Below are 26,620 nucleotides of genomic sequence, written 5' to 3'. Positions count from 1 at the left end.
GGTTAGATTATGTGAAACTCTTCTTCTTGGTGGTTTCCTCCTCTGTTGTTCCTACTGAGGTGGGATCCTCTTCTATTGAGGTGGAGAGAGGTTCTGCAGAAGTAGGTTGGAGCTTTTGTTTGTATGGTTGTGGGTTGGTTACTCGTTGCTTAAGTTATATTTTGGTGCATCTTTCTTCTATGTAGTGGGTTTCAGATTCTTGTAAAATCCAAGGGTTTCAGATCCCTTAGAAAATGTTGTATAGGGTTTCAAAACCTATTTTCCCCTTAATCAAAAATGTTTCTATCATAAAAGATGATCAAAACAACATTATGTCCAACAGATTAGGAGAAAATAAAACTCACAAATTCTTAGATTAAAGAATATCAATATCAATAAAAATATATTAGATCAATTGATAGCAGTAATCTAGCATTTGAAATGTATCTTCAAAAATCAATTGAATGAAAACATACAATAGTCCATTTCCTAAAATATTGTCAACTTATGACCTAAAACAATATTATGTCCAATGAAGAAAATAATATAATGTCCAACCAAAAAAATACCAATTTCAAATCAAACCCAACAATATTAGATTAAAGAATACCAATCAATACATTTGAATATATGTATGTGCCATTGTTACAAACAAACACAAGTTAATCCATAGAAACATAGACATATTAACCACACTAATATAAAAAATACTAACATTTTTCATACAAAGTTCTCAAGAAGAAAGCTATTGTTGAAGTTATGGAAGACAAGGATATGACCCCTGGAGATGCTTGTGCGAGCCTAGGGAAGAAGGCGTTGCATGCTAATAAGGTTATCGAAGAAATTAAGAGTGGAGTTGCCTCTATGGATCAACTGGTTAAAAGTTTTACTTAGGTCTATTTCTTGGCTGGTCCTCTGTTGTCCCTTGTGTGCCTATGTGTTCTCTCCTTTTGCTAGTTTTTGGTCCTTGTTTGTTTGTCAGTTGTTTTATCTTTTTTTTTTATGTTCTATCTATGTGGGTCTATAAGGTTCTATCTTATTATGTAATTCTATAAAGGATTTCAGGATCCCTTCAAAACCTATTTTACACTTAATTAAAAACATTTTTTATACCAAGTATTAGTGCAGTTGATACTAATAGTTTCAAAGTATATCAGTTTTGAGAAAAAAAAAAAAAAAGTAGCATTTGAGATGTATCTTCCAAAATAATTGAAATAAAACAACATAATATGACCTAAAACAAGATTAATTCTAGCATAATAGTAAAATACTCATATCAAATAAAACTCATAAGTTTCTAGATTAAAGAATACCAATCAATAGATCTGAATCAATGACAGTTTTGACAAAAACTCAATTAATACTAGTTTTTTCAATTGATACTATTATTTTCAATTGAATTAATAATGATTTTAGCTACTAGATAGGGAGCCCGACCATTTAGTTAAACATCTTCAACTAAGAGATAATGACTAAGGGGAATCCATGCCACCAAATTTGTATGGGGCACAATCCCAAACTCATCTCTTTCCCATGTCTAAGCCTTGCACTCAACAAGATTTGATTCCTATTGGGCTCATTAAGAACCTTTCAACTTCACTATCAGACCAAGGTCCCATTGACATACTCACCAATATTTTAAAAATTGAGAAAGCACAAGAAGATGATCTTGATAAAAATAAGATGGAGCTTGAGTATAAACTATTTAGATTAAAGAAATGTAATCAATTAACAATAGATTCAAACACATTTGTTTATTATTTTCACCATTTGCAATAAAATATATATTTAAAAAAATATTTGGTGTTGTTGTAGGCATTGATTTGGAATTTTAAAGTGTGACTATTTCTATCTATTCTTTTCTAATATGTGAAAATTTATCTTCTAAACATAATAATATATGCATTGATACAAAAAAACCAATAACACAATAATATTAATAATGTTAAACTATTTTTTTTAAAATATCAATTCCCCTTTCATAGATTAAAGAACACCAATCAATATATTTGAATATATGCATATGCCACTATTAAAGACTAAGAGAGGTTATTCAATAAAAAAAATGGACATGTTAGCTAAACTAATATCAAAGATATTAATCAATAACATTTATAGAAAAAATGAATGCAGTTGATACTACTAAATTTAGTTATATAAAAAATAGTGGCATTTGATAGGTATCCTTACAAAAACAATTGAATGAGAACATACACTAGACCACTACATACAATATTTTCAACTAATGATCAAAACTCATATTAAGTGAACATACACTAGACCACTACCTACAATATTTTCAACTAATGATCAAAACTCATATTAAGTCCAGTAGTCAAGGAAAATAATAGTATAACTAATACCCATAAGTTCTTAGATTGAAGAATACCAATCAATACATCTGAACCAATAATTAACATTTTCGATAGAAAACATCATTGCAGTCATTAATAGTAATCTTAAATTAAAGAATAATAATTAATAAAAGCATGGATACATTGACTAAATTAATATAAAAAATATTAATCAATAACATTTTTGATAGAAAAATTAGTGTAGTTGATACTAGTGATTTCAAACTATACCAGTTTTGGAGAAAAATAGTAGCATTCGAGATGCATATTCACAAAACAATTGAAATAAAATGCATACTAATTCCTTTCCTAAAATATTCTCAACTTATGACCTAGAAAAAAATTAAGTCTAATAGACCAAGAAAACACCAATATCAGGTAAGACCCATTAATACTGAAATCAAATAATCTCAATCAATAACTTTTTAAAAGAAAATTGTTTCAAATTATATCAGTTTTGGAAAAACATAATAACATTTGTTATGTATCTTCAAAAAACAATTGAAAGAAACCATACACTAGTCCCATCCATAAAATATTCTCAACCTGAATTTTCACAAAACAATCAAAAGAAAGTATACACTAGTAACTTTTCTAAAATAGTCAACTCATGAATTCAAATAGCACTAAGTCTAATAGACAAAAAAATTTCAATATCAAATAAAACCCAATATTATTAAATTAAATAATACTAATAAATAAATATCAAAGATATTAATCAATAACACTCTTGACAAAAATACAAAGTAGTGAAGTTAACAAGACTTGAAAGGTGATATGGCACATAGGGAATTTGGCTAAAGGAGATAGGGGTTTGGATGAGGAGGATGCAGATGATTTTCTTGGGCTCCACACTATGTCTCTACCTCTGTTCAAGACATGTTTGGCTCTCTTTGTTTTTTTTTGGCATGGACATGGCTATGGGTTCCTTTTCTTTTTCTCGATCTAGCTGTGGACGTGGCTGTCCTTGTGGTGAATGTTGCTGGTGTGGCAGTCCTTTTTCCTTCTATGATTCCTAGGTTTCTTGGCTCTGTCTTTGCAAAGGTTGATTCCATGAGTTTCGTCAACGTTGTTGCCATATAAGGTTTTTGGGATTTTTCCCTTTATTGGCTGCTATAGTTGCTAGCTTTTTATTGACAGTCCTGTTTGTTGGTTCCTTGGTTGTTGTGGTCATTTAGGTTTCTATTGGTGGGTGTGTTGTTGTTGGAACCATTTCAAGGATGGTATTTCTGATATTGTTTGGGTTGGATTTTGTTCTTATGGGTGCACCTAGAGGTGGTGTTTGGTGTTTTCCTATCTTAGGTCTCTGTTGGTGGCAATTATGTTAGGGTTTGCTCTCCGTTTTTATATCACTTTTTAAAAAACATATTAGTATTTGATATGTATCTTCAAAAAACAATTCAAAGAAAATATACACTAGCCCCACCTATAAAATACTATCCATCTGAACCTTCACAAAATAATCAAAAGAAAGCATACAGTAGAACATTTCTAAAATAGTCAACTCATGAATTCAAATAACATTAAGTCTAATAAACCAAGAAAATCAATAAGTACATTTGAATATATGTCTGTGACATTATTAGAAACTCACAAATGTTCATCAATAAAAACATTACAGATTAAGTAAAATAATATCAAAAATATTGACCAATAACATTTTTTTTTATAACAAAAATAGAGAGTAGTGGAGTGAACAAGACTCCAAATGTGATATGGCTTGATCTAGATCTAGAAGTGGGTGTCCCTTTGGTGAATGGAACTGTTGGTGTGGCAGTCACTTTTCCTTCTGTGATTTCTAGGTTTCTTGGCTCTTTGTCTTTGCAAAGGGTGTTTCCATGAGTTTGCTGGACGTTGTTGCCATGGAAGGTTGTGGGGATTTTCCCATAATTGGCTGCTATGGTTGCTATCTTTTTTTTCACGGTCCTATTTGGTGGTTCGTTGGTTGTTGTGGTCATTAAGGTTTCTATTCATGGGTCTGTTGTTGTTGGAACCATGAGTCTATTGTTGTGGCAACTCTATAAGGTTTTGGTCTTTTTGCAGTATTTGAGCCTTTTCTTGTGATTGTCGAGGTTTGCCTCTCAGTTTGTTGGTTTATCTAATCTTGTACTATTCTTGTCAAGATGTTGCTACTAATTTTCAAGGAAAAATGTGAGTTGTTTGTTGTCCTTGTTTTTGGTTAAGAGACAGTTCTTGTTTTCGGGTTATGATCAACCTTGTTGGAGTATGGCGCTTTTAGGTTTCCATTTTGCTTATATGGGCTCAAGCTACAAGATGTTGTATAGGGTTTCAAAACCTATTTTTCCCTCAATCAAAAATAATACTATCTTACAAGATGATCGTAGTTGATACTTGTAATTTTAAATTTTGTTAGCTTTGAAAAACCATAATAGCATGTGAGATGTATCTTCACAAACAATTGAAATAAAACATATCCTTGTCCTTTTCTAAAAATATTGTCAACTTATGACCTAAAACAAAATTATGTCCAATAGATTAGGAAAAAATAAAACTCACAAATTCTTAGATTAAAGAATACCAATATCAACAAAAATATATTAAAGCAATTGATAGCAGTAATCTAGCATTTGACATATATCTTCAAAAAACAATTGAATGAAAACATACAATAGTCCATTTCCTAAAATATTGTCAACTTATCACCTAAATCAATATTATCTTCAATAAAGAAAATAATATAATGTCCAATGAAGAAAATACCAAATTTGAAATGAAACCCAACAATATTAGATTAAAGAATACCAATCAATACATTTGAATATATGTATGTGCCATTGTTACAAACAAACACAAGTTAATCGATAGAAACATAGACATATTAACTACAGTAGTAAAAAAAATACTAACATTTTCTACATAAAGTTTTGGAGAGGAGTGTTTCCAATTTTGAGGGTACCCTCAAGAAAATTCTCGAGGCCAGAAGAAAGCTATTGTTGAAGTTATGGAAGACAAGGATATGAGCCCTGAAGATGCTTATGCTAGCCCAAGTAAGAGAACATGTGAAAGTACCAGGAAGAAGGTGTGGCATGCTAATAAGGTTATCAAACCCAGGAAGAAGGTGTGGCATGCTAATAAGGTTATCGAACAAATTAAGAGTCCAACTGCCTCTAAGGATCAACTGGAGTTGGAATTTGCAGAGCCCCTTAAAACTTTTACTTAGGTCTATTTCTTGGCGGGTCCTCTGTTTTCCCTTGTGTGCCTGTGTGCTATCCTTTTGCTGGTTTTTGGTCCTTGTTTGTTTGTCAGTTGTTTTATCTTTGTTTTTATTTTCTATCTATGTGGATCTATAAGGTTGAATCTCATTACGTAATGTTATGAAGGGTTTCAGGGTCCCTTCAAAACCTTTTGATACAAAAATAGTAGCATTTGAGATGTATCTTCCAAAATAATTGAAATAAAACAACATAATATGACCTAAAACAACATTAATTCTAGCATACTAGTAAAATACTCATATCAAATAAAACTCATAAGTTTCTAGATTAAAGAATACCAATCAATAGATCTGAATCAATAACAGTTTTGACAAAAACTCAATTGATACTATTATTGTCAATTGAATTAATAGTAGTGTGACAATTTATGTCGTGATAGTTTTAGTACCCTCTCCTTATCACTAAATATCTAAAATAGAAAAACAAACTAAAACAAATATCACTTAAAATGACAGTACTTACCAATATCTTTTGTCCACAAATTGATTTTAGCTACTGGATAGGGAGCCAGACCATTTAGTTAAACATATTCAACTAAGAGATAAGGACAGAGGGGAATCCATGCCACCAAATTTGTGTGGGGCCCAATCTTAAACTCATCTCTTTTCCATGTCTAAGCTTGGCACTCAACAAGATTTGATTCCTGTTGGGCTCATTAAGAACCTTTCGACTTCACTATCAAACAAGGTCCAATTGACATACTTACCAATATTTTAAAAATTGAGAAAGCACAAGAAGATGATATTGATAAAAATAAGATGGAATTTGAGTATAAACTATTTAGATTAAAGAAATGTAATGAATTAACAATAGTTTCAAACAGATTTGTTTATGATTTTCACCATTTGCAATAAAATATATATTTAAAAAAATATTTGGTGTTGTTGTAGGCATTGATTTGGAATTTTAAAGTGTGACTATTTCTATCTATTCTTTTCTAATATGTGAAAATTTATCTTCTAATTATAATAATATATGCATTGATACAAAAAAAACCAATCACACAATAAAATTAATAATGTTAAACTAATTTTTAAAAAAATCAATTACCCTTTCTTAGATTAAAGAACATGAATCAATATATTTGAATATGTGCATGTGCCACTATTAAAGACTAAGAGAGGTTATTCAATAAAAAAATGGACATTCTAACTAAACTAATATCAAAGATATTAATCAATAACATCTTTTATAGAAAAAATGACTGCAATTGATACTACTAATTTTAGTTATATAAAAAATAGTAGTAGCATTTGAGATGAATCCATACAAAAACAATTGAATGAGAACATACACTAGACCACTACCTACAATATTTTCAACTCATGATTAAAACCCACATTAAGTTCAGTAGTAAAGGAAAATAATAGTATAACTAATACCCATAAGTTCTTAGATTGAAGAATACCAATCAATACATCTGAACTAATAATTAACATTGTTGCAATCATTACTAGTAATCTTAAATTAAAGAATACTAATTAATAAAAGCATGGATACATTGACTAAATTAATATAAAAAATATAAATCAATAACATTTTTGATAGAAAAAATAGTGTAGTTGATACTAGTGATTTAAAATTATACAAGTTTTGGAGAAAACTATTAGCATTTGAGATGCATATTCACAAAACAATTGAAAGAAAACACATGCTAATTCCTTTTCTAAAATATTGTCAACTTATGACCTAGAATAAAATTAAATCCAATAAGCCAAGAAAATACCAATACCAGGTAAGACCCATTAATACTTAAATCAAATAATATCGATCAATACATCTCAATCAATAACTTTTTTAAAAGAAAATAGTTTCAAATTATATCTGTTTTGGAAAAACATAATAACATTTGATATGTATCTTTTAAAAACAATTGAAAGACACCATACACTAGCCCCATCCATAAAATATTCTCAACCTGAATCTTCATAAAACAATCAAAAGAAAGCATACACTAATAACTTTTCTAAAATAGTCAACTCATGGCTTCAAATAGCACTAAGTCTAATAGACTAGAAAAGTTTCAATATCAAATAAAACCCAACATTATTAAATTAAATAATATCAAAAAATACATTTGAATATATGTCTTTGCCATTATTAGACTCACAAAAGTTAATCAATAAAAACGTGAACAGATTAAAAAAATAAAAAAATATCAAAGATATTAATCAATAACACCCTTGACAAAAATACAGAGTAGTGAAGTGAACAACACTCCAAAGGTGATATGCAGATGAATTTTTTGGGATCCAGACTATGTCTCTACCTCTGTTCAAGAGATGTTTGGCTCTCTTTGTCTCTTTTGGCGTGGACATGGGTGTGGGTTCCTCTTGTTCTGTTGCGTTTGGCTCGATCTACCTGTGGACATGGTTGTCCCTGCGGTGAATGCTGCTGGTGTGGCAGTCAATTTTTCTTGGCTCTGTCTTTGCAAAGGTTGTTTCCATGAGTTTGGTCAACGTTATTGTCATATAAGGTTTTTGGGATTTTTCCCTTTATTAGCTGCTATAGTTGCTAGCATTTTATGGACAGTCCTGTTTGTTGGTTCTTTGGTTGTTGTGGTCATTTAGGTACCTATTGGTGGGTGTTGGTAGGTCTGTTGGTGGGTCTGTATCTATTTGAAGGATGGTCTTTTTGACATTTTTTGGGTTGGATTTTATTCTTATGGGTGCACGTAGAGGTGGTGTTTGGTGTTTTCCTATTTTAGGTCTTTGTTGGTGGCAATTTCGTTAGGGTTTGGTCCTCGTTTGGATTATTTGAGTTTTTTCCTATGATTGTTGGGGCTTGTTTCTCAGTGTGTTGGTTTATCTAATCTTGAATTATTCTTGTGAAGATGTTGCTACTGATTTTCAAGGGAAAATCTTAGTTGTTTGGTTTCCTTGTTTTTGGTTAAGAGATAGTTTTCATTTTGGGGTTGTCTAGTGCTTTCAGGTTTTTATTGTACCTATGTGGGCTCGGGCTAAATTTCTTTTGATCTTTATTTGTGTGGCTCATGGCTATGGATTGGGTTTGGTTCTCACCACAACCTTCTTTCTGTTTCATAGTTTATTGTGGTGGTGGCATCCCTTATGGAGTTGGTGATTGGCCATGTGGGAGTGGTTGGAAGTGGCTTTGTGAATGCGTCTCTTGTCTTTGGCTTCTAAGAGGTGGGGTTAGATCATGTAAAAATTATCTTCTTGGTGGTTTCTTCCTCTATTATTTCTATTGATGTGGGATCCTTTTCTATTGAAGTGGAGAGGAGTTTTGTGCGAGTAGGTTGGACTTTCTAGAGTTGCCAATTGGAGGCCTTTGTTGATTATAAGAGGTAGTTCTTTCATGATTAGCTTGTGTTTGTATGGTTCTGGGTTGGTTACTATTTACTTGAGTGATATTTTGTTGCATCTTTCTTCTATGTAGTGGGTTTCAGATTCTTGTAAATTCCAAGGGTTTTAGGTCCTTTTAGAAAATGTTGTACAGGGTTTCAAAATCTATTTTTACCTTAATAAAAAATGGAAATAAAACATATCCTTGTCCTTTTCTAAAAATATTGTCGACTTATGACCTAAAACAACATTATGTCCAACAAATTAGGAAAAAATAAAACTTATAAGTTCTTAGATTAATGAATAGCAATCAATGAGCAAAACAAAAGTAGCAATTGAGATGTTAAATTTTTTTTGTCAACTTATGATATACAAGAGGATTAATCCAATAGAACAGGAGAATAGTAGTAGCAAATAAAGCCCATAAATTCTTAGATTAAAGAATACCAATCAATACATCTGAGTCAAATACTAATATCAACAAAAAATATTAGAGCAGTTGATAGCAGTAATCTAGCGATCTAGAATTTGACATGCATCTTGAAGAAAAAATTGACCTAAAATAATATGTGTCAGTGTTACAAACTAACACAGGTTAATCAATAGAAACATGGACATATTAATTGCACTAAACCCATAGTTTCTTATCAGCCTGATTGATACTAGTAATTTCAAATCATACCAATTTTAATAAAAATAGTAGCATTTGAGATGTATCTTTTGAAAACAATTGAAAGAAAACATGTGCTAGTCCCTTTTCTAGAATATTGGCTAGTTATGACCTAAAACAACATTAATTCTAATAGAGCCTGATAATACCAATACCAAATAAAATCCAACATTCTTAAATTAAAAAATATCAATCAATAGATCTAAATATATGTCTATACCATTATTGAAAACTAAAATAAATTAATCAATTAAAACAAGAATAGATTAATTAGATTAATATCCAAAATATTCAATAATAATATTTTTGATAGAAAATAGTAGAACAATTGATCTTTAATAATTTCAAATTATATCAATTCTGAAACGAAAAGTAGCATTTCAGATTTATCTGCTCAAAACAATTCAAACCCTAATCAGATTATCACCTAAAGTAGGTTAAGTCCAGCACACCAAGAAAATAGCATATCAAATAAAACCCATAAGTTTTTGTAGCCCAGAAACTGACTATAAAGTTAGTTGACAACAAAGCAAAGTACCATGCTTTCAACCTTCACGCTCGACTTCTTCCTGAACTTCCTCCTCAAAGGCCCACTCATTTTCACGCCTGATTTCTTCCTCCTCTTCAGGAGTCAAGTCGTTTTGTATGTTAAATATCTCTCTGACCTCTTCTGGGCTTTTACCCTTAATCGTCTCTGCTACAGTTTGGCATATTAAAGAAGATTGCGTATCTCCATGTACTGGGCGCCCAAGATGAGATGACAAAGAGTTGCTTGATCAAGGTCCCTCACGAACTCCTGTTCCCACATCTTCACATCCTGCATCGAGATGGTGTTGGCGGCATTAACATGATATTCGCAGTACTCGATCACCTTCGCCAGAATTTCGCTGGAAATGTTGTGCAAAGGCACGGTGCTGTCCGTGCCGGTATCAGCCAGAGCGTTCTTTAACAACTGTGACTGCATGGCTACGGCATACTCGACCTCAAAAATATTGTCATCCGAACTCTTCAATTTCACCTTACATTTCTTCACCATGGCTGCAGTGGGATCCTCCGCCATGCCTGTCTCAAAGGCAATGTCACAGAAAGGATTGAAACAGGGATTGACAAAAAGCCTCTGGGGAAACTCGCTATGTAATCTGGTATATATAGGGTTTTGTTTATGTTGTTTAGGGATTTTTTTGGGAGAAAACTTTATGTTTTATGGTTTTTTTATGGTCTAATTTTTTTTTAAAATTGTGAAGTTTAGAGGTACTATTACCTTGTTTTGGGAGTGGTTAAATTTTAGGTTTTTATAAGGATGGTCTCTTTTTTTATTTTATTTTTATTTAATGTTTGTAAAGTTTAGATATGGCATTATCAATAGTAAGAGGTGAGGTGTAATAGTCTGAATTATGCTGTCTTGGGACATGGTTAAGTTTATTTTGTGTTGGGAGATGGTTAAGTTTTAGGTTTTTTTATGTGTTGTGTTGTGTGATTTATTTTTTCATGGGAGATGAAGTGTAATAGTGTGATTTATGTTGCTTTGTGAAGTGGTTAAGTTTTAGGTGTTTTAATTAATTGATGTTCACGAAGCTTTAAGGTGTAATTATCAATAGTAAGTAGTCAGGTGTAATAGTGCCATTTATGTTGTCATGAGAGGTTGTTATGTTTTAGCTTTTTATAGTGTTGACCTCTTATGTCTTTATTATTTGATATTTGTGAAGTTTACAAGTCTAATTATCAAACGTAAGAGGAGAGGTGTAATAGTGTGAATTATGTTTTCTTGTGAATTAGTCCTCTTGGGAGGTGATTGTTAATTAGTAATGTGCTTTGTAAATAGATTATTAACTAATATTTTAATTTTATGTAATGAATTTACTTAAAAAAATTATAAGAATCTTATTTTTTATATGTATCCAAACTACTTTTTGAGTGCATATAAATATTGTTTTATTTGTTATTGTTTTGGACATTCATTTTTTATTTGATTTATTTAAGCTTCATTTATCTTATACTTTTTTATTATTTAGTGATGTGAAGCTTAGATATGTCATTACCATAGTAAGGGGTGAGGTGCAATAGTGTGATTTATGTTGTCTTTGGGGGTGGTTAAGTTTGAGTTTTTTTTCATGTGCCAACCACTTATGCTTTTATTATTTGATGTTACTAATCTTAAAGCTGTAATAATCACCCATAGTAAGAGGTGAGGTGTAATAGTGTGATTTATGTAAGTGGGGTGTAAAAGAACTTTATGTTTGTCTTGGGGCATAGTTAAGTTTTAGGTTCTTTTATTATTTGATGTTTGTGAAGCTTCTTGGGTGTAATAAGATGTGAGGTCTAATAGTGTGATTTATGTTGTTTCAACCTAATGACCTCTTATGTCAGTAAGTTGCTTCTAGATTTGATTGTGTATATTTGTAACTAATATTTTACTTTTATATAACGAAGTTACTAAATATATTTATAAAGCGATTTTTTCTAAACCAGATGGATTTAGATTGTCAAAAAATATGGATATGGTTTGTAGCTTGAGGAAGGCATTATATGGACTCAAACAAGCACTCAAAGTTAGATATGCTAGATTGCATAGATATCTACTACAACTTTCAATATGCTAGATTGCATAGATATCTACTACAACTTTCAATATGCTAGATTGATACAACAAAATTTGGAGAAGGAATTTGAAATGTCAATAATTGGTGACTTGTCACTCTTTCTTGGTCTACAAGTTAAGTAGTTAGAGGGATGCTAAAGAAGTTTGAAATGGACAATTGTAAGTTGGTTGTTACCCCTTTAACAAATGGTTGTAAATTGATTAAAGATGATTTATCCGCAAAAGTTGATCATAAGAAGTATATATATATTTGATTTTGATCTTTGGTATAAGAAGAATGGACAGATATATTTCTTGGGAGGTATGTTGGTTTCTTAGCTAGTAAGAAGAAAGATTCACTCTCTCCATCTATTGCCAAAGTAGAATACATTGCATAGTGTCAATGAAACAACCTCTTATATACAAAAGGTTGTAGAAAAGGAAGAATGAGATTGGAGTAAAAAACTAGGGGTTATTTTCCCTCCTTTTCCAAACTAGATGTATAGTATATTATGATTGTCCATTTGTCTTTGATACCAAAGGAGGAGAGAAATTAATGATAAAGATAACATGAATGACAAACGAAATAAAAATTAACAATATTATTTTAGTTATCTAATGCAATAAATTAATAGTATAGTTTTAATATTTATAATAATAAATTAATAAATAACAACAATATAATAATAAATATATAAACTAATTTACAATAATACTATAATATAATTATAATATATTGATATTATAATAATGAAAGTACATAATTGATTAATATTTTTTAGAATTTAGAAGTTATGATTAATATCAGGTTTAGTTTTTTATTATAATTAGTATTAGAATAATGGTTATAGGAGAGAAATTATTGATAGAGATAACATGAATGACAAAAGGAATAAAAATTAACAATATTATTTTAGTTATCTAATGCAATAAATTAATAATATAGTTTTAATATTTATAATAATAAATTAATAAATAACAATAATATAATAATAAATATATAAAATAATTTACAATAATACTATAATATAATTATAATATATTGATATTATAATAATTAAAGTACATAATTGATTAACATTTTTTATAATTTAGAAGTAACCATTAATATCAGGTTTATTTTTTTATTATTGAACATCAAAGATGAGTTGGCTAGAGAAGGAAATTTATCTAAATAATGAGATTATGTTTCAAATTTATTTTATACATCCATCAAACAAATATTTAATTAATAATGTAAAAAAATAGACTCTCCATTTAATTTTCTTTTAAAGTTTTATATAAACAAATAAACATATATATACTATAAAAATATATATAAATTAAGAATATTATTTTAGTTATCTAATCCAATAAATTAATAATATATTTGTAATATTTATAACAATAAATTAATAAATAAAAATAATATAGTATTAGTAAATGAATATTATTTTAGTGTTTTGAGGTTTTCCACATATAAATCTGGTATCAGATCCTTGTGCCTCAAAGGAAGTTTAACAGCTTGAGGAAGATCCTGAAATTGGAATCATTGAATATGGATTTGGAGAAGTAGCTTGAGATGGCACTTGAAGATTATGATGTTGAAAGGTTGAAGAAATTAAAGATACAAGATGAATTGAATTCCGCTAAAGAATATATTGTTTCCCTGTAGGACAGACTATCATTTGTTCAAGTCAGAGCGTTCTTTAACAACTGTGACTGCATGGCTACAGTATACTCGACCTCAAAAATATTGTCATCCGAACTCTTCAATTTCACCTTACATTCCTTCGCCATGGCTGCAGTGGGATCCTCCACCATGCCTGTCTCGAAGGGAATGTCACAGAAAGAATTGAAACGGGGATTGACAAAAAAACCTCTGGGGAAACTCGCTATGGGGAGAAAACTTTATGTTTATGGTTTTTTTATGGTCTAATTTTGAAGTTTCTATTTTTTTTTTATACTATGAAGTTTAGAGGTGTAATTATCCACAATAAGATGTGAGATGTAATAGTGCAATTTATCTTGTTTTTGGAGGTGGTTAAGTTTTAGGTTTTTATAAGGATGGTCTCTTTTTTTATTTTATTTTTATTTAATGTTTGTAAAGCTTAGATATGTCATTACCAATAGTAAGAGGTGAGGTGTAATAGTGTGAAATATGTTGTGTTGGGAGATGGTTAAGTTTTAGGTTTTTTTACATGTTGTGTAGTGTGATTTATGTTTTCATGGGAGGTGAAGTGTAATAGTGTGATTTATGTTGCCTTGGGAAGTGGTTAAGTTTTGGGTGTTTTAATTATTTGATGTTCATGAATCTTTAAGGTGTAATTATCAATAGTAAGTGGCCAGGTGAAATAGTGCCATTTATGTTGTCATGAGAGGTTGTGATGTTTTAGCTTTATATAGTGTTGACCTCTTATGTCTTTATTATTTGATATTTGTGAAGTTCAGAAGTGTAATTATCAAATGTAAAAGGAGAGGTTTAATAGTGTGATTTATGTTCTCTTGTGAATTAGTCTTCTTGGGAGGTGATTGTTAATTAGTAATATGCTTTGTAAATAGATTATTAACTAATATTTTAATTGGAATCGATGGCATGCGTGCAGGTGTTGTCGAGCGGCCGAGCTAGGGTTTTAAAGCCCTAGCTCGCGGGAGGCATCTGTTGCAGGTGCAGAAGGGGAGGGGAGTGAAGGGTGTCGGGGGAGAGCAGCGGGCTGGGAGCGGCTAGGGGGATAGTGCTACTGCGCCGGTTGTTGGGGGAAGGTTGGGCTGCGTGGGAGAAAGGGGTGGCTGAGCGGGAGGAAGGGCTCCGATCTGCTGCTGGCAGGGGGCTTCTGATGGGACTCTCATGGGGTTTGAGGGGTTTGGTTGGGGGTTTTTTTGCGAGGAGCTTGGAAGGGGGGAGCCGTAGGGGAAACGCTTTCACAAGGGGTTCTTCGGGCTGAGGTCCTTGGTTGCCCTTTGTCGCCCTTTAAAACTATTTGAGTTCCAATGTCAGGTTTTGGTGGTGAGGCCTCTCATGTGGCTCCAGCCATGGACTTTCGTGCTGTGGTGGGTTCTAAACCCCCACCTCAGAATATGAAGACATTTTCCAATAACCTTTTCTCCTCAAACCGGGGAATGGAAGTACTGGTAATTCTCGCCTTACGAAGATTAATGGGTGCCTAGAGAGATGCAGTGAAAGGCCGAAGCTGGTCATTCCTCCGGAGATGATAGCAAAAGATGTTGAGTACTTTTCAAAACACTCGCTCTACTGCAAATTTCTGGGAATGAGGGTCTCCTTGCAGTTCCTAGAAAACTAGGTGCAGAGGTCTTGGGCACTAGATGGGGAAATGGAGATTATCTTGCTGGTGAACAACTATTTCATGGTTACTTTCAATTGTATGGAGGACCGAAATAGGGTTTTTGAAGGAGGCCCATATTTTTACAATCAGGTGGGGCTGTTCATCACACCTTGGCATGCGGGGTTTAACCCTTTGGAGGAGCTCCCAAACAGGGTCCCTATATGGGTTCGGTTACCATGTCTACCAGTGGAATGTTGTCGAGAGGACGTGTTACGGATGATAGCAGCATTGCTGGGGAAACCAGTGGGATCTTCATCGCAAACCTTAGGGAGAATGTTAATGACCTTTGCATGCATTTGTGTTGAAATTGATCTTAGTAAGCCATTACCAGATGCTGTAGATATGTGTGTGGGTTCTTACTCATGGGTTCAACAGCTAGACTATGAGACTTTACCCTTTCATTGTCATTTGTGTCATGAGTATGGACATCTACAATGTAAATTCCCTAGATATAAACCAGTGGTACACCAACCTCAACACTCGGCCCAAGGTCAAGATAGGGCTGATAAAGGTAAAAGTGCTATGGTGATTGATGTTGTGGGTGCTGAGGGTTTTGTTCCAGTTAAGACAAGGAACAAAAATCAAGGCCAGAAGAGGTCCCTTCAGGAGAGATAGGAGGAGGATACTTTTAACAGATTTGAAGCGTTGGACGACCTCAGCCAACAGGAAGTGAATCCGGGGTTAACCCCTTTGGATCAGGGGGCTTCAGGGGGGGCACCAGAAAAAGCTAGGGAGGACTTTTCCCAAGCCTTGGTAGTGACTAGAAACCAACAAATGGAGATGGAGCAAGTTTAGGGGCCGAGTTGGGACTCATTCCTAGTTCGGAGGCGAATTTGGGTTGGGGGGAGGGGTCCCCGATAGCCCTGAAATTAGAACTAGCTGGAGCTAGGACTAGTAAGTCTTTTGTTCAGCTAGGTCTTCATTAGAAGGATATTAAGAAAAGTGCCTCAGAAAAAATCTCAAAGGCTAGCAGAAAGAAGGATGTGGATAAAATCAAAATGATGGGAGAGAATTTGACTAAGTCAGGGTCAGTAAAGACCTTGAATTCTCACTTTTCCAACCCTCCCAAATGATTATACTCTCATGGAATGTAAGGGGCTTGAACAACGGCCCTAGACAAAAAGCTGTTCGGGATTTGATTAGGAATCATGCTCCTGATATCCTTTTCTAGCAAGAAACTAAACTTTTAGTGGAGAGTATGATGGGTCTTGTGCCAAAGTAGTGGGGGTTAGGCGAATGTCAGTGTGATGGGGCAGCTAGATCCTTGGGAGGGGTGGCCTGTCTTTGGAACCCTTTAAGGCTCCGCCCTGTTTGGTGGGCTGCTTCCAGATCCTTGATATCCGGGGTGCTATCTAGTCTCGAGACTGGGGAAGTCATTTTGTTTTCAAATATCTATGCTCCCACTGATCTTTAGGGTAAGCAAAACTTATGGTCTCATGTTGCTGGTATGCGAAGGTTGGCCCCTTTTCATCCTTGGATTATGGCAGGAGACTTCAATGCCATTTGGGAGTTGAGTGAGAAGAAGGGGGGTGTCATGCGGTTGGAACCATCTTCAGTCCTCTTCTAGGATAGTATCATGCGGGTGTAGCTGGTTGACATCAAGTCTAGCAATGGCTTGTTCACTTGGAACAACAGGAGGGTCGGTGAGAATTGGATTGCTGAATGGTTGGATTGCTTTCTGGTGTCTTGCTTTTGGATTGGTGGGGGGTGGTCCACAACTTCTGAGATTCTTGACTGGAGAGGGTCAGATCATTCACCCATCAAGTTGGTTTCATCCTCGGCTCGGGTTGCCCACTCGCCTTCTTTCAAATTTCAATTTATGTGGCTTCAGGACCCCTCTTTATAGGTTCTGGTTGCGGACTGGTGGAGGAAAGGCAGGCCAGCCTTTAGCACTACCATGTTCACTTTTGCCAAACAGCTGCAATTTGTTAAGCACTAGCTTAAATAGTGGAACCGTCAAGGGTTTGGGAACATCTTTCATGAGAAGAAAGCTACCCAAATTATGTTGAGTGAGATCACCAGGGAAATCAGAGAGCATGGGTTGTCGGAGGAATTGCTCAGAGAGGAAGACAAGGCTATCAAGGTGGTCGAGGAATGGGAGACTAGGGAAGAAATTTATTGGAAGCGGAGAGCTCACATTGATTGGCTAAAGGAGGGGGAAAAGAATACGGCTTTCTTCTTCAACTCGGTGAAAGCAAGGAGACACAGAAATTCCATTCCTGTTCTGGTCAATGATAGAGGTGAGTAATGCTTATCCTTGCAGAAGATGTCTAGGGAGGCCCTTCAGTTTTTTCAGTCCCTCTTTAGGGAAGAATCTCAGGGGGAAACAGTGGAGGAGAATCTGGTACTGGCTTTCATCCCTTCTCTTGTCTCGAGGGAGATGAATAAGCAACTTTTGCGTCCTATCTTGATGGAAGAACTTGAGAGGATTGTCTTCCATATGAGGAAAGGGAAGGCTCCTGGACCAGATGGGTTCCCGATTGAGTTCTTTCAAGAGTTCTGGGATATTATTAAGCTTGATTTATTGGTTGTTGTCCAGGAATCCTAGAGAAATAAGTAGATGCTTAGGGCTTTGAATGTGACCTTCATTTCTCTAATCCCCAAGTGTGAAGGGCCCGACTGGTTAGGCCAGTTCTACCCCATCTCTCTCTGCAATGTGATTTATAAGATCATCTCCAAATTAATAGCAGACAAATTGAAGAAGTGCTTGGGGAGTGTTATTTCGGAGGAGAAAAGTGGGTTTGTGGAAGGCCGCCAAATTCTAGATGGGGTGGTCATTGCTACGGAGACCATTCACTCTATGGCAACCGCCAAGGAAAAGGCTATGTTTATCAAGTTGGATATTGCTAAGGCATATGATAGAGTTTGGTGGTCCTTCCTTCAGAAGATCCTTAGGGCTTTTGGTTTTGCTGATGAGTGGATCCAGTGGGTGATGAGTTGTGTTACGTCCACCTCTTTCTTAGTGCTTATCAATGGGGACAATACTGAGCTATTTGGGGCTTCACGGGGTCTCCGCCAAGGGGATCCCCTCTCCCCTTATTTCTTCATTCTTCTTGCTGAGGGTCTAGGGAGGCTGATTAAGCATAATGTGGGCCTGGGTAATATTCAAGGTTGGGATTGGAGTAATGACCTGCAGCCGTAGTCTCACTTGCAGTTTGTGGATGATACAGCCCTTATGGGGCTAGCTCGGATCAACGAAGCTTCTAATTTACAAAAGGTCCTGGATGTATATCTTGCGACGTCTGGCCAGTTGATTAATGAGGATAAGTCTTCTATCCTCTTTTTCAACACTCCAGAAGATATCCAAAGGAGGATTTCTTTTATTTTGAGATTCCAAATTGGCTCCCTGCCCTTGACCTATTTAGGAATTCCTATCTCTCCTAGCAACCCTCCTAGGGATTCATGGCAGGGGAACTTGGATAAATTCTGATCGAAGGTTGATAATTGGACCCATAGATAGTTATCCTTTGTGAGGAGGGTTCAACTGATTCAGTCGGTGGTTCAGGCTCTACTGACCTATCGATGTATGCTTCAGGTGGCACCTAAGTGGTTCTTGAAGGGCTTGGACTCTTTGGCTAGGCAGTTCTTATGGGCAGGAAATCTCTCCTCTTCCAAGTGGAGTCTGGTCAACTGGGACCTAGTGTGTAGCCCAAAGTAGTCAGGGGGGCTTGGGTTAAGGCAGTCTATTCTTTTTGGGGAGGCTCTTGCAGCTAAACTGCATTGGAGGTGGTGTGTTGAGCATGATCGAGGTTGGGCTAGGATTCTGGCTAACAAATATATGCAGAGGATCCCGTTGGAGGAAATCCCTAGATATCCGCTTGAAGGAAAGGGCTCATCGATCTAGAACATGCTTAAGAGGGGGGCTTCTCTCATTATGGCAGGGCTTTTTTCAATTTGCAGAAGGGGGGAAGAGGTCCTTTTCTGGAAGGACTCTTGGGATGGTTACCCACCCATCCTTGATTAGTTTCCTAACCTTGGAAACTTGGGCCAGAGGTTCTTGGACGCAGGATGGTCAAGGGTGAGTGATTTTAAGGTTGTCTACAGGTGTAGTCAGCTGGATTTCGAGTGGTGGAAGAATCCTAATGAGTGGCCGATGGTTGGGATGGAGGAAGAATGTGCTGAGCTGTAGGCATTTTGGTGAATAGACACTATAGCTCTCTTAAGGGTAGAGATGGGCTGGCTTGGTCCCCAAATCCTAAGGGCATCTTTTCTGTGGCTAGTGGTTACTGGGAATTGATGAGTCGAAGTCTTGAGAGAAGGGAAGTGAATTGGTGGAAACAGGTGTGGAATAATTCTTCTTGTCCAAAGTGTAACTACTTTGTTTTGACTTTGGCTTGGAATAGATGTCTTCATGGGACAATATCCGCAAGCGGGGATTCTTGGGGCCTTCTATCTGTGTTCTATGTGGTAACCAAGAGGAATATTCTGCTCATCTATTCTTCAGATGCCCATTCTCTATGCTTATCTGGCACTATTGGTGGGGGGTGTGGAAGCATCCTTGTGTCCATGCTGATTCTCTAGCGGAATTTTGGAGCAGTTTGGGCAGACCTCCTATTCCGTCCTCCTTCATCCAGGTTGTTTGGTATATTGGGCCCATCTTCATTCTGTGGCAGATCTGGCTCGAAAGGAACAGGAGGATTTTTCGTGAGGCCAAATTGTTTGTTCAATAAGTTTGGAATAGGATCACTGTTATGATTCGGGAGATGGTGGAAGCTAAGTGTGAGGTGAACTTCCCACTGGGTAGAGATGAGATAGATATTGTGAGTAGGCTTGGATTGTAGGAGCTATCTCTGACCTCTACTTGTGTCCGGAGAGGTAGACGGGCTATTAAGAAGGTGCAAAGGGTGGGAAGGTGGATACCCCGTTAGGATGAGTTTATCAAGATTAACACTAATGGCTCATCTAGGGGTAAACCAGACCCTGCTGGAATAGGGGGTGTTGGTAGGAACAACAGGGGGGAGGTTGTTTTCTTTTTCTCAGTGCATAAAGGATCGCAGTCTAATAATCTAATGGAGGGTTTAGCGATTCTTTATGCACTGGAGAGGGCTTTGGTGTTGGGTTGTAGGAAGGTGATTTGTGAATCAGATTCACAAATTGTTGTTAATTTGTTGTCTGAGAAAAAGGTGAGTGGGATTCAGTGGCAATTGGTGGGTATTGTTCAACAGATTCTCCAAATTAGCTCCTTAATGGAGCAGGTGTCCTTCATCCATATTCCTCGCGAATGGAATGGAGGGGTAGATTGTTTGGCCAAGTGGGCCTCAGATCATGATAGTGATTGGAAAGTGGAAGGCTGGGAGCATCTCTCTGGGGACTATTGTTAGGAATTGCAGAAGTTTTTCACTGAGGACATGGATGGTAATGAAGCTGGTTGATTTTTGGTTGGATTGGTTGTTTTCTCAGGGGCCTTGGGGCTCTGCCTATCTGTGTAATGCATCTTTCTGATTTTCAATAAAGTTTTTACCCTTTTATTAAATAAAAAACACTAATACTTTAATTTTATGTAATGAATTTACTTAAAAAATTTATAACAATCTTATTTTTTATGTGTCCAAACTACTTTTTGAGTGCATATAAATATTATTTTATTTGTTATTGTTTTGGACATCAATTTTTTATTTGATTTATTTAAGCTTCATTTGCTTTTTATTATTTAGTGATGTGAAGCTTAGATATGTCATTACCATAGTAAGGGGTGAGGTACAATAGTGTGATTTATGTTGTCTTTGGGGGTGGTTAAGTTTGAGGTTCTTCTCATGGGCCAACCACTTATTCTTTTCTTATTATTTGATGTTAGTAAGCTTGGAGCTATAATAATCACCCATAGTAAGAGGTGAGGTGTAAAAGCACTTTATGTTTGTCTTGGGGCATAGTTAAGTTTTAGGTTCTTTTATTATTTGATGTTTGTGAAGCTTCCTAGGTGTAGTAAGAGCTGAGGTGTAATAGTGTGATTTATGTTGTTTCAACCTAATGACCTCTTATGCCAATAAGTTGTTTCTAGATTTGATTGTGTATATCTGTTTTGCATCAATTCATGGGAGGTGATTCTTAACTAGTAATATATACATTCTAAATATATTTTACTTTTATGTAACGAAGTTACTATATCTATTTATAAAGCAAGATTGGTATGTAAAGGCTATTCACAAGTTGAAGGTTTTAATTTTGAAGCAAAATTTTGTCAACTAGATGGATTTAAATTGTCAAAAAATATGGATATGGTTTGTAGCTTGAGTGAGGAAGGCATTATATGGACTCAAACAAGCACTCAGAGTTCAATATGCTAGATTGCATAGATATCTACTACATCAAAATTTGTAGAAGGAATTTGAAATTCAATAATTGGTGAGTTGTCACTCTTTCTTGGTCTACAAGTTAAGTAGTTAGAGAATGGAATTTTTTATTTCTCAAGATAAATATGCCAAAGAGATGCTAAAAAAGTTTGAAATGGACAATTGTAAGCTGGTTGTTACCCCTTTAACAAATGGTTGTAAATTGATTAAAGATGATTTATCTGCAGAAGTTGATCATAAGAAGTATAGATATATTTGATTTTGGTCTTTGGTATAAGAAGAATGGATAGATATATTTCATGTTGAAAGCATACGTAGATGCTAATTGGACAAAAAATATTGATAATAGGAAAAGTACTAGTAGTGTTGCATTTTTTTAAGTAGAATACATTGCATCAACATCTTGTTGTACTTATTCCTATTTTGTGTGAAATTTCTATCATTTGTTAATGCAGAAGGTTGTAGAAAAGGAAGTGAGATTGGAGTAAAACACTAGGGGTTATTTCCCCTCCTTTTGCAAAATAGATGTATAGTATATTATGATTGTCCCTTTGTCTTTGATACCAAAGGAGGAGAGAAATTATTGATAGAGATAACCTGAATGACAAAAGGAATAAAAATTAACAATATTATTTTAGTTATCTAACGCAATAAATTAATAATATAGTTTTAATATTTATAATAATAAATTAATAAATAACAACAATATAATAATAAATATATTAAATAATTTACAATAATATTATAATATAATTATAATATATTGATACTGTAATAATTAAAGTACATAATTGATTAATGTTTTTTATAATTTAGAAGTTACGATTAATATCAGGTTTACTTTTTTATTATAATTAGTAATACAATAATGGTTAAATTAGGATTCAGTTACAGTCTGAATTCAACTAAACATATATCAACACTGACCCTAATTTATCCTTAATTTAGATTGTGTTATTAGTAATTTTATTAATCATTGGAGATCTTGAAAATACTATTATAATTTTAAGGTTAAGCTAGGGCTATGGTTTAATTAAGATTAGGTATATTTTATTAATTATAATTAATATTACAATTAGGATCAAATTAAGATTCAACCCTAATCTTTACCCTAAGCTTTATCCATATTTCTTTAATTTTTTGTGATCATATTCTATGATTGAACATCAAAGTTGAGTTGGCTAGAGAAGACAATTTATCTAAATAATGAGATTAAGTTTCAAATTCATTTTATACATCCACCAAATAAATATTTAATAAATAATGTAAAAAAATAGACTTTGCGTTTAATTTTCTTTTAAAGTTTTATATAAACAAATAAACATATATATACTATAAAAATATATATAAATTAAGAATATTATTTTAGTTATCTAATCCAATAAATTAATAATATATTTGTAATATTTATAACAATAAATTAATAAACAAACATAATATATTATACAATATATAATTTTTTTACAATAATATTATAATATATTTATAATATATTAATAATTTAACAATTAAAACATAATATTATAAAACAACCCCTAATTTAATCTTACACATAATCATAAATATTAGTGAATTTTAACATATTTAACCTAAACATAACCTAACACTAACTTTAAACATAACTATAACTAAACAATAATCTGAACTTAATTTTTGAATTGTATTTAATATATAATGTATATTAATAATATAATTTAATTAAAAGACAAAAAAAAAAAGTATATAATTAATATGACTAAAGAAATAAGGGGAATCTATGGTGACCCCAAGAACTCACAATAGTAGGAAACCCAATCTTCCAAGGTGGACGGAAAGTAAATTCAAATCTAGTGAAAATCAACAGGGAGTCGACGAATAATAGCATTGATGGTTTGGAGAAAATCAAAATAATGCTTCCAAGGGTGGCCATAGTGCTCCTTGAGGGAAAACTAGTTCGGATCCTGACACTAGGACCAGGAGCTGGAGCCAGGACTAGGGAACCTCAAAATTCATCATGGAGGATTTGAAGAAAATCAACAAGAAGATTATTTCAAAAAATACTGAATTTGTGCACTCGTTGAGTGCTTTGTGTTTTTTTTTTTTTTGTTTCTCTTAGATTTAATGTCTTTTTGGCTGTTGGCCTTGATCTGTAAAACTCTGGTTTCAGATCCCTATAAAACCTATTTAAATATCAGCACTATTGATTCCTCATAATTTCAAATAATATCACTTTGGGGAAAAAGTAATTTTTGAGATGTATCTTCATAGATCAATTCAAAGAAAACAAAACCTATCTCTTTACGTAAAGTATTATCAACTTATGAGCTAAAGAAACTTAAGTCCAACAAACCATGAAAATTGCAGTATCAAATCAAACCCATAAGTTATTCTCTTTTTGATAGTGACAAAAGATGAACATAACAATATTAAATTCATGACATGATATAATAGCAAACAATTAACACAAAAAGTATTTATTAAAACCAATATAGATCAATCAATAAATTCATGGACACATTAACTATAATATCATAGATGTTAAACATATCAATTAAAATAATATCAAAGATCTCAATCAATAATTGGAGACTCCCTTTTTTAAAGTATTATCAACCTATAACCTAAAACTGCATTAATTTCAATGGACCAAGAAAATACTAATATCAAATAAAACTCATAAAACGTATATCTAAATCAATAACATTTTCAAAAGAAAACATCATCGATGGAAAAGTAGTAGAATTTGAGATCTATCTTTACAAAAGAATTGAAAGAAAACATACACTAGTCCTTTGACAAAATATTGTCAATTTAAGACCTAAAACAACTTTAAGTCTAATAGATCAAGAAAATACTAGTATCATATAAAACCCAACATTCTTAGATTAAAAAATACCATTGAATACATATTTAGATTAATTATGACCTAAAACAACATTATGTTCAACAAATAAATTGAAGCATTATTAGATTAATGAATAACAATCAATACATTTTGAATATTTGTCTATGTCATTATAAGAAATTAAGAGTTTAATCAATAAAAACATGGATACATTAACTAAATAATAGTCAATAACATTTTTTAGTAAATGCCAGTTGATACTAGTAATTTTGAACAAATTAACTTAGTTTTGAGGAATTATAATAACATTTGAGATGTTCCTCACAAAAAATGAAAGAAAATATATACTAGTCTCTTTTCTAAAATATTATCAAATTATAATCTAAAACAGCATTAAATTCAATAGACAGAAAAAATTATTGAAAAGGAAAATACCAGTCTAAAAAAATACCCAACTATTAAAACATATCATTCAATACATCTAAATATACCTCTACACCATTATTAAAAACTAACAAAAATTAATCATTAAAAACATGGACACATAAACTATAACCAATATCAAATCTATTAATCCATAACGTGTAACATTTTTGATAGAAAATACCATATCTAATAATTTTAAATTATATCAATTTTTTTAAAAAAAGTAACATTTAAGATTTATCTGCTCAAAACAATTCAAACAAAACAAATCCTAATTAGCAGGCTAAGTCAAGCACACGAAGAAAATAGCAGTATCAAATACCACAAACTCATTATAAAGTTACTTGACAAAAAGCCAAGTACCACGCCTTCAAACTTCACGCCTGACTTCTTCCTGAACTTCAGGGGACACTTCTTCCTCGAAGGCCCATTCATTTTCACGCCTGATTTCTTGCTCCTCTTCAGGAGTCAAGTCATTTTGTATGTTGAATATTTCTCTGATCTCTTCTGGTCTTTTATCCTTGATCCCGTCGGCTACAGTTTGGCATATTAAGTCTTGAAGATTGTGTATACCCAGGTACTGGACGGCCATTAGGAGATCCAAAAGAGTAGCCTGATCCAGGTGCTTCACGAACTCCTGATCCCACATCTTCACATCCTTCTCCGAGATGGTCTTGGAGGCATTAACATGATATTCGCAGTAGTCGATCACCTTCGCCAGAATTTGACTGGAAACGTTGTGGAAAGGCAGGGCGCTATCCGTGCAGCCGGTGTGACCGAGAGTGTTGTTTAATATCTGCGACTGCATGGCCACGGCATAGTCTACCTCAAATATCTTGTCATCCGAACTCTTCAATTTCACCTTACATTCCTTCACCATGGCTTTATTGGGATGCTCTGCCATGCCTGTAACGAAGGGAATGTTACAGAGGGGATTGAAAAAAAAACGTTACAGAAAATGGCTCTGTGATTTTGGTATATATAGAGTTGTGTTTATGTTGTCCCGGTTTTAGTTTTCATTCGACGTAGTTAAGTTTTAGGTTTTTATACCTGCCGACTACTTCTGCTTTTATTGTTTGATGTTAGTTAAGTTTGGAGGTGTAATTACATATAATAAGAAGTGAGGTATAATAGTTGATTTTAGTTTTTTATGTGTTGATTTTTTATATTTTTATTATTCGATGTCAGTGAAGTTTAGAAGTGTAATTATGGATAGTAAGAGGTGAGGTATAATGGTGTGATTTATGTTTTTTGGAGCATAGTTAAGTTTTAGGTTTTTATATGTCTTAAATTCTTATGCTTTTATTACTTAATCTATGTGATGATTAGAGGTGTACTTATCAAAAGCACCATTAGTAAAATGTGACATGTAGTAGTGTGATTTATTTTGTTTTGGAAGTTGTTTAAGTTTTAGGTCTTTATAGTACCTCTTATGATTTTATTATTTGATGTTCATGACTCTTATAGGTGTAATTACCATATTATCTTTTAATATTTGTGTGAATACCAATAGTAAGAGGTGAGCTATAATAGTGTGATTTAATTTGGCTTGGGAGGTGGCCAAGTTTGAGGTTATTATACATACGACCTTTTATGCTTTTAATATTTCATGGAAGTATAATTAGTGAGAGTAAGAGG

General features: G+C 33.5%; 2 protein-coding genes and 1 pseudogene across 2 annotated transcripts; 1 reads left to right on the top strand and 2 right to left on the bottom strand.

Moving 5' to 3' along the window:
• Positions 1–10,086: 10,086 nt before the first annotated feature.
• LOC131039917 (SKP1-like protein 12) lies at positions 10,087–11,792 on the bottom strand (annotated as a pseudogene).
• A 3,638-nt stretch (positions 11,793–15,430) lies between these two features.
• On the top strand, positions 15,431–16,057 carry LOC131039897 (uncharacterized). Its single transcript, XM_057972746.1, has one exon. The coding sequence runs from the start codon at positions 15,431–15,433 to the stop codon at positions 16,055–16,057; it is 627 nt and encodes a 208-aa protein (XP_057828729.1).
• A 9,295-nt stretch (positions 16,058–25,352) lies between these two features.
• On the bottom strand, positions 25,353–25,862 carry LOC131039896 (SKP1-like protein 1A). The gene has a single exon (XM_057972745.1). It carries the CDS (start codon positions 25,860–25,862, stop codon positions 25,353–25,355), a length of 510 nt encoding a protein of 169 aa, XP_057828728.1.
• Positions 25,863–26,620: the final 758 nt, after the last annotated feature.

This window comes from Cryptomeria japonica, chromosome 7 (assembly GCF_030272615.1).
Source record: "Cryptomeria japonica chromosome 7, Sugi_1.0, whole genome shotgun sequence".
NCBI classification, from domain to species: domain Eukaryota; kingdom Viridiplantae; phylum Streptophyta; class Pinopsida; order Cupressales; family Cupressaceae; genus Cryptomeria; species Cryptomeria japonica.
Note: the sequence above shows the minus strand (reverse complement) of the source record. Positions and strands in the feature narration are given on the sequence as shown.